Raw genomic sequence first — 8,786 nt, forward strand, 5'->3', positions numbered from 1 at the left:
CAGACGGAAGCCACTCCTCAGTAAAAAGCCATATGATAGCCCGCTTGGAGTTTGCCAAAGGTCACCTAAAGGACTCTGACCATGACAAACAAGATTCTCTGGTGTAATGAAACCAAGATTGAACTCTTTGGCCTGAATGCCAAGCGTCACGTCTGGAGGAAACCTGGCACCATCCTTACAGTGAGGCATGGTGGTGGCAGCATCATGCTGAGGGGATGTTTTTCAGCTGTAGGGACTGGGAGACTAGTCAGGATCGAGGCAAAGATGAACGGATTTAAGTACAGAGAGATCCTTGTTGAAAACCTGCTCCAGAGCGCTCAAGACATCAGACTGGGGGCGAATATTTACCTTCCAACAGCATAACGACCCTAAGCACACAGCCAAGACAACGCAGGAGTGGCTTCGGGACAAGTCTCTGAATGTCCTTGAGTGGCCCAGCCAGAGCCCGGCCTTTTACCAATCAAACATCTTTGGAGATATCTGAAAATAGCTGTGCAGCGACGCTCCCCATCCAACTTGACAGAGCTTGAGAGGATCTGCAGAGAATAACGGGAGAAACTCCCCAAATACAGGTGTGCCAAGCTTGTAGCGTTACACCCAAGAAGACTCAAGGCTGTAATCACTGTGAAAGGCGCTTCAACAAAGTACTGAGTAAATTGCTAAGTACTTATGTATATGTGATATTTCAGTTTTTATTTGTTTATACATTTGCCAAAATTTTGGAAAATATGTTTTTGCTTTGTCCCTATGGGGCATTGCTTGTAGATTGATGAGGGGGAAAAACTGTTTAATCCATTTTAGAATAAGGGTGTAACGTAACAACATGTGGAAAAAGTCAGGGGGTCTAAAAGCTTTCCGAATGCATTATATACAGGGGACTGAGACTAGTATTCATCTTTGATGTGTCATTTGCCCTGCGTAGAAATCAAGATGTATATAGATTTCAATAGTGTCTATTTTGATAGTCACAATACTCTTGTATACATGTCAATATATTCTGCATGTCATTACATTCTCCATGTCAATATATTCTCCATGTCAATATATTCTCCATGTCAATATATTCTCCATGTCAATATATTCTCCATGTCAATATATTCTCCATGTCAATATGTTCTACATGTCAATATGTTCTACATGTCAATACATTGTACTTTAAAAACATTATTGTGTGTTTTTATTTTATATGACATAGTATTACTGCAACATTGACGAAGTGCATCCAAGCAATCATTTCACTGTGCTGTTTACACCTGTTGTATTCTGTGCAACTGACAGATACACTGATTGGATCTGAAATAGTTGCCAATTTGGCAAATAGAAGGTCTAAATATCCATTTGAGCCAGAATCATGGAAGAGGAATGACATTAAGGTCTGAAAGGCATGAAGATTATGATCACTTGCTCAAAAAATTTGTATTGCTATTTTCACCTACACACAGGGGAGAAAGACCAAACTACTGCAATTATTTGTGTTTTGGTTATCAGTAAATACAAATCCCCTCCCGAATGGGGCAACCTCAGAGCAGACTCTTACCCTGGGCAATAGCGTAACCCTTAATGTCAATCCCTGATGTATGATGACTGTATTAATATATGTTATGTTTTCTATCAGTGTACTGTAGGATAACCACCTTTGAACCTCAAGATGATGCTCATGATAGTCGTAGTCACTGTGCTGATTCACTGCCATGCTGATTGTCTGTGGTTGAAGTCACCATATGACAGAAAAACACATTGAACAATGTAATACAACTCAAACCATCAAGAGAGTGCTAACTACAGCAGTTCAATCTCAACGCAGCAGATGAAGACACATTTAGAGAGTGCTAACTACAGCAGTTCAATCTCAACGCAGCAGATGAAGACACATTTAGAGAGTGCTAACTACAGCAGTTCAATCTCAACGCAGCAGATGAAGACACATTTCTGGTTTAATGTATATGCTGATGTGGTGATGATGACTATGTAATGACACATTTTCCTGAAAGTAAGAAAAGGTGTGTACATTTGTAACTGTGTGAAATTTGAGACATTCTTATAACATGGGTAGGGCTCCTTTTAAAAGCCCTGGCATCCTTTCGTTACTTACAGTACTGCAGTACTACAACAAGCAACTCAATCCACTTACCAACACAACCACGTGAGAGACAGCTTCAATGGGTTTTGGTAAGTCAACTAACACTGCTCATTGCAAGATTTTTGATCAAATTCAGATGCTAAAAAATGTGACTATTGCATTGTCAAGGTAGCCTAAGTCATGTTTAGTGACAGAGGGTAATATAGTACAGTGAATGGGTAATTGGGTGACTTGACTTGTAGAATGGAACATTTTCTTACAAAGAAAGATCATCCTTGTTGGTGTTTGTTCATCTGTTAAACAGTGGCGGTTCTAGACCATTTCAACTGGGGGGGGCCAAGCTGGGGCCAGTTGAACTGTTAGAGGGGCCAGTTACATTAGACGTTATTGTTGTCATATCGCTTTCTTCACTGCATTGCAGGCATTAGCAGGCAAAAGACCATGTTCATAATCATCATCACTGTCTAATAACGGATGTAAAAAAATAATGATAGCAAAAATGTGTTATGTAAAAATTATTTCATACTCCACATTTAGGGGGGCCACAAGGTCTTTTACATAGAGATCATATTACATTCTAATTCCTAAGTCTATGGTCTTTCGCCTATTTCTTTCTGCATATTTATTCTGCATTTTGCATGGTGAAAGGCTACAAGTGTTTTCTCTATCCAGTGATCTAAACTAGCCCAACTGATAGTGTTTCTGCTATGTTGCTGTCAGGCAAAAATGTGACCAACAAACATTGGGCAAGACAACATCAAACACAGAAACAGACACCCACACTAGAAAACATAAAAGTTGTATTATCAGGAAAAATAGAAAAGCAGGATTTTAACTAAGGGATAATTCAGTTTCAAATGAAAAATGTTTTTTCTATATATGTATTAATTTCATTCTTCCTTGAAGACGTTGGCAAAGTAGAGCTCCACTGTGAGAAGAACAACAAAGCCCACAAAACCAATGACATCTCAGTGAACAGACTGATAGTCAGGAGAGGCCAGTCCTTCCTGGTCACCTTTGAACTCCATGGCCCCTCCAGGCCCACAACAGACTTACTGGAGCTGAAGGTGGAGACAGGTGAGCTATCTAGAATAGAAAATAGAATAACTTTATTTATCGCTGCTATTTATTAGGGCTGTTTGTATTAAAAGTTTCCCGGACCCAGATTATGCTAGTCCTGGACTAAAACACACTAGGATGGATCGAGGCTAGGGTAGAGAAATCGGCCCTATGTTAGTCCCCTTTGAAAGACAGACACGTGCAGTAATAATGACATTGGAACAAATCCTTGTATGCATTTTACATACCTGAGTTGGGGTCAATTCAATTTAATCTAAAAACTGAATTGCACCAATGACAGGACTTGAGATACCTCCACTTGTAATGTATATGTACTCCTGACATCAACGTTAAGCTGTCAGAAAATATAGAATCTAATTGGACAAATACACTGAGTGCACAAAACATTAGGAACACCTGCTCTTTCCATGATATAGACTGACCAGGTGAATCCTGGTGAAAGCTATGATCCCTAATTGAATCCACTTCAATTAGTGTAGATGAAAGAGAGGAGACAGGTTAAAGGATTTTTAAGCCTTGAGACAACTGAGACATGGATTGTGTATGTGTGTCATTCAGAGGGTGAATGGGCAAGACAATAGATTTAAGTGCCTTTGAACAGGGTATGGTAGTAGGTGCCAAGCACACCAGTTTGAGTGTGTCAAGAACTGCAATGCTGCTGGGGTTTTCACACTCAACAGTTTCCCATGTGTATCAAGAATGGTTCACCACCCAAAGGACATCCAGCTAACTTGACACAACTGTGAGAAGGATTGGCGTCAACATGGACCAGAATCCCTGAGGAACGCTTTCGACACCATGTAGTGTTCATGCCCCGGATAATTGAGGCTGTTCTGAGGGAAAATGGGGACTAGTCATTTTTTGTACTCCCAGTGTATCACTGTTTCTGAAAGTTTTCAGCAATTTCATTCCTACTGAACACAACCCACAACATCCTCTGTTTTCCATCCAGGGCCCCAGCCTTCGGAGGCATTGGGGACCAGGTCAGTGTTCAGGCTACCTGAGGGCTGTGGGAAGGGTTCCTCCTGGAAGGTCAAGGTTCACCAGGGCTCAGTGTTCCTGGCAGGCTCAATCACCCTGGACATCACCAGCCCAGCAGATGCCCCAGTGGGAGAGTACAGGCTGTCTGTAAAGACCAGCGCCACCGCATCAGTGGGCAGCAGCCTGGGCAAGCTCCTTCTGCTGTTTAATCCCTGGTGCAAAGGTAAACACAATTCAATTCAAAACAACTTTATTATCCCTCATGGGAATTCTGGACAATGAATTCACTTCCTGTGAACGAGATTTGAGAGTATGGTAAAGCATATGTAATACTTTAGATTGGAGTTTAAAGCATTCGTAAAAATGTTAACTAGAACTGTGATAAATTCACTTTTTTAATCACAGAAAGGACAACAAATGCTGTGACTGCATCAATACAGCCATGGTAACAGACAGTCAATATTTGATACAGTATCCAGAGGGTGTCAAATGTAGCATTCCTGAATGTTCTCATCAGTTTAAAAGCTGGAAATGGCTAACTTTACAGAAATTGTTGTAACCCATGTCGCTGTATGGGTTGGAAAGACGCCTCATAACTGTTTTGGGACATAATAGACACACAGATACAAACAATGGGCCACAACATCCAGAGCCACATTATATGAATGACAGTCTGTGGTTATGAATGCTGATCTCTAATATCAAAGTGGTGGCATTGCTGTTGAAACCATGTGATGAGTTCATTGGTAGCACAGCCTATTAGCACAGCTTGGTAGCACAGCCTTGCAGCACAGCCTGGTAGCACAGCCTGCTAACATCCTGGTATTAAAGTCTGGTAACATACTGGTAACACAGCTTGGTAACACTACATTCTAGCATGGGAGACAGTGGTCATAACACAGTAACAGCATGATAACATGTTAAAGTTACTCGCAATTTAAACCTTGTCCAGATACCCTTTCATTTCAGTTTGTATAATAATATATTTTTTATTTATCCAGTCAAGTCAGTGGAACAAATTCTTATAATTCATGTTTTTAAAACGGCTGTATTTTGTTGCGGGCTGTAGAGGACTGGGTGCATCTACCTGAAGAGGAGGAGAGGCAGGAGTATGTGATGAGAGAACAAGGCCTGGTGTACAAAGGTTCTGACAAATACATCAGCTCTATGGCGTGGAACTTCGGACAGGTACACAGAACAAACAATACAGTATTGTACAGTTGAAAAGTACTAGCTATCTGCTTATAACATATAGGGCTTGTTTCCTGGACACAGATTAAATATATTCCTCAACTAAAAAGCAAAGTCAATGGAGATTCTCCCTCCCAAATTATTTTTACTCTAGAGAAGTCCAGGACTAATCTGTTGTCCAGGAAACCGACCCCAAATGTCACACGATATCTTAGTCTACGTGATTGGCTAGAGTCCTTCGTGGCTCCATTGGTAAAGAATGGCTCTTGCAACGCAAGGGTTGTGGGGTTCGATTACTGCGGGAGACCAATACGAACACTTATCCACTCAATACTGTAAGTCGCTCTGGATAAGAGCGTCTGTTAAATTACAAAATTGTAAGTTAGTATAGACAAGACATTTTAGAAATTGTTGCTAACTAACCTGCCCAAATGTATTGTTTCTCCAGTTTGAAGACGATATAGTGGACATTTGCCTAAAGCTGCTTGACGTGAATCCCAAGTGTCTGTGTGACCCCGCAAAGGACTTCTCTGCTCGTTGCAACCCCATCTATGTCAGTAGGGTGGTCAGTGCCATGGTAAGATTGGAGATCTGACCCACACTAGTAACAGTGACAACATTATTGAACCCTACTAGTAACAGTGAACAGGTTTCCATCCAACCTTTTTATGCGAGTAAAGTACATGTCAGATAAAACATTTCATGACATTTCATGAAAGTGCTGATGGAAAATGTGTCAGTCAGCTTTACAAATGTTGACAAAACAAAATGCACAAGACAAGTCGGTAAATTAATTATGAGAGAAATGTTGGTGGAAATGCTTTTATGCGCAAATATTGATTTAATAACCATCAAATCGAAGTAAACTTGGAATCACGCAATGACATCTTGTGTGGTCGTCCCACTATGACTCATCGGGAAAGCATGCCGTTTATTAGGCTACAGATAAGTAAATTAATGATGAAGTTCACAGGGTGGTGAATGTGCAAGGTGATGAGCTTGATATTTCTTTCTATTAAATATTGAGGGCCTTATTCTGGTAACATGATCCTCGATGCTTGGCTGCCGTTTGACAAATAAAACATAATCTTATAATGTTGGCTATAGTGCATTCGGAAAGTATTCAGACCTTTGACAATTTCTACATTTTGTTACGTTACAGCTTTATTCTAAAATGTGACCAACCGCCTCGATCTTATGTAGCAAAATGTGATTATTATTCGTTTTTTTTCTTTGGATAAGGTAGAGACTCAGAGACAGAAAATGGGATATCATACACTGCAGTTGAGGAACAATGGGGAAATAATCTGCTTTGAAACCTCACTTTTGAGAAAATAGCCCTTGAATGTTTTGGTACACCTACTGGAGAGCTCTTCTACATCCATTCAGCATCGGTCACATCCTCATAAGCCTTAGCCCCGTTCATCTCTTTAAGGATTCATATGTGAGGCCATGTGGTAAATATTGTATTCATATTTATGGATGGAATACAAGTTTCTAATTAAGGCACATGAAAGTTCACATGTTCTAGAAGGCATTTCTGCCAATAAACATATTTAGATAAAAATGTATGTTTACGTTGAAATGCTGCTCCTGTGAAGTAAGTGATGTACGACAAAAAAAGTACATTTAATGGAAACACATCTCTGGTGGGAAAAGCGCATATTGTTTTTATGCTTTTATGATTTTAGAATATTCACATGAATATCTGTCGCCACTTGGATGGAAATCCTAGCTTGTGACAACATTATTGTTTTAACATTGACAACATTATTGACCCCCACTAGTAACAGTGACAACATTATTAAACCCATCTAGTAACCGTGACAACATTATTGAACCCCACTAGTAACAGTGACATTATTGACCCCCACTAGTAACAGTGACAACATTATTAAACCCATCTAGTAACCGTGACAACATTATTGAACCCCACTAGTAACAGTGACATTATTGAACCCATCTAGTAACAGTGACAACATTATTAAACCCATCTAGTAACCGTGACAACATTATTGAACCCCACTAGTAACTGTGACAACATTATTAAACCCATCTAGTAACAGTAACATTCTTTAAATCATCATAAGCTCATAGTTCTGTATAAACAGCACAAGAAGATACATTGGTTCATTTCTGGAACATCATCTAGCCCTGTTCACTATAAATGGTTCCAGTGCCACTAATTAAGGTGTTGTTACACATATAGGACTGGTTTCCCGAACCCAGATTAAATCTAGTCCTGGACTAAAAATAACTTTCCACACTGAACATGCTTTTTAGTCCAAGGCTATGCTCAATCTAGATCCAGGAAAGCAACTACATTTTAGATAGTACAAAAACACATTCACTCAGCCAAATGACAGTTCTGAAATCTAATTTGAACATTATTGTCCTTGCCCAGATCAACGCTAACGATGACAGAGGTGTCCTGATGGGGCGGTGGGATGGTCGATACGATGGTGGCATGTCCCCCACTCACTGGAACGGCAGTGTGGAGGTACTAAGGAGGTGGCTCAAAAATGGCAGCAATCCAGTCAAGTATGGCCAGTGTTGGGTGTTCGCCGCTGTAATGTGCACAGGTAGGCTATTACTGTCCAATCTCTCTTCAATTATTATTTAGTCAATCAATCAATACAATGTTATTTAAATAGAAATGACTATTGCATGCGCTCAGACCCAGGGCTGTGATTGGTTTTTGAGAGGGATGGAAAGATTACCACCACCTCTGATCAGAGGAGAGAGGCTGCGTGTCAATGCATTGGATGTGCTTATTTTAGTTAACCAGTATTCTTTGAATGTGTGTTTTAGTTAACCAGTATGCCTGAAATGTATTTCCTGTCAGTACTGAGGTGTTTGGGAATCCCATGTCGAGTGGTTTCCAACTTTCAGTCTGCCACGACACCGACAAAACCTGACAATGACTACTTCTCTCCGACTATGGAGTCAGACCCAAACAGAGCCCCGACAGTGTATGGTATAGTGTAACATGAGGTCATTGTGGTACAGTATGAAGAGTGATGCCAATAGCATGAAGTTTGAGAATGGTGTTTTCTGCTCAGGAACTACCATGTGTGGGTGGAGCGCTGGATGAGACGGCCCGATCTCTCAGCAGGCTCCTTATACGATGGCTGGCAGGTTGTGGACCCCACCCCCCAGGAGAAAAGCACTGGTACGGTCCAACTTCCATCTCATCTCACACCATCTTACATAATAACACACTTCTGGAGGTTGTATGTACTGTATGTTGTGTTACTGTGCAGATGGTTCTGAGTTCGTGTCCTGGGTCTGGGAGACATGAAGGGAACTCCCTGTTATACGCTCATGTTGTTTTCTCTTCCCCTCCCCCAGATGTTTACTGCTGCGGCCCTGCTCCAGTCAAGGCAATACTGCAGGGTCACGTTGACCTCAAATACGATGTGCCCTTTGTCTTCGCCGAAGTCAACGCCGACCG

At 40.9% G+C, this 8,786-nt stretch overlaps 1 protein-coding gene and 1 long non-coding RNA gene across 2 annotated transcripts; both read left to right on the plus strand.

Annotated features, from left to right (window-relative positions):
• Positions 1-1,965: 1,965 nt before the first annotated feature.
• Positions 1,966-8,320, plus strand: LOC115151170 (protein-glutamine gamma-glutamyltransferase 2-like). Its single transcript, XM_029695181.1, has 7 exons — positions 1,966-2,169; positions 2,987-3,157; positions 4,113-4,364; positions 5,211-5,329; positions 5,781-5,909; positions 7,737-7,914; positions 8,178-8,320. The coding sequence occupies exons 1-7, from the start codon at positions 2,160-2,162 to the stop codon at positions 8,318-8,320; spliced, it is 1,002 nt and encodes a 333-aa protein (XP_029551041.1). The 5' UTR covers positions 1,966-2,159.
• Positions 8,321-8,415: 95 nt separating this feature from the next.
• LOC115150064 (uncharacterized) lies at positions 8,416-8,749 on the plus strand. The gene is made up of 2 exons (XR_003867042.1): positions 8,416-8,504; positions 8,684-8,749. It is a non-coding gene; the product is annotated as an uncharacterized LOC115150064 (long non-coding RNA).
• The last annotated feature ends 37 nt before the right edge of the window (positions 8,750-8,786 follow it).

This window comes from Salmo trutta, chromosome 16, assembly GCF_901001165.1.
Source record: "Salmo trutta chromosome 16, fSalTru1.1, whole genome shotgun sequence".
Lineage (NCBI taxonomy): Eukaryota > Metazoa > Chordata > Actinopteri > Salmoniformes > Salmonidae > Salmo > Salmo trutta.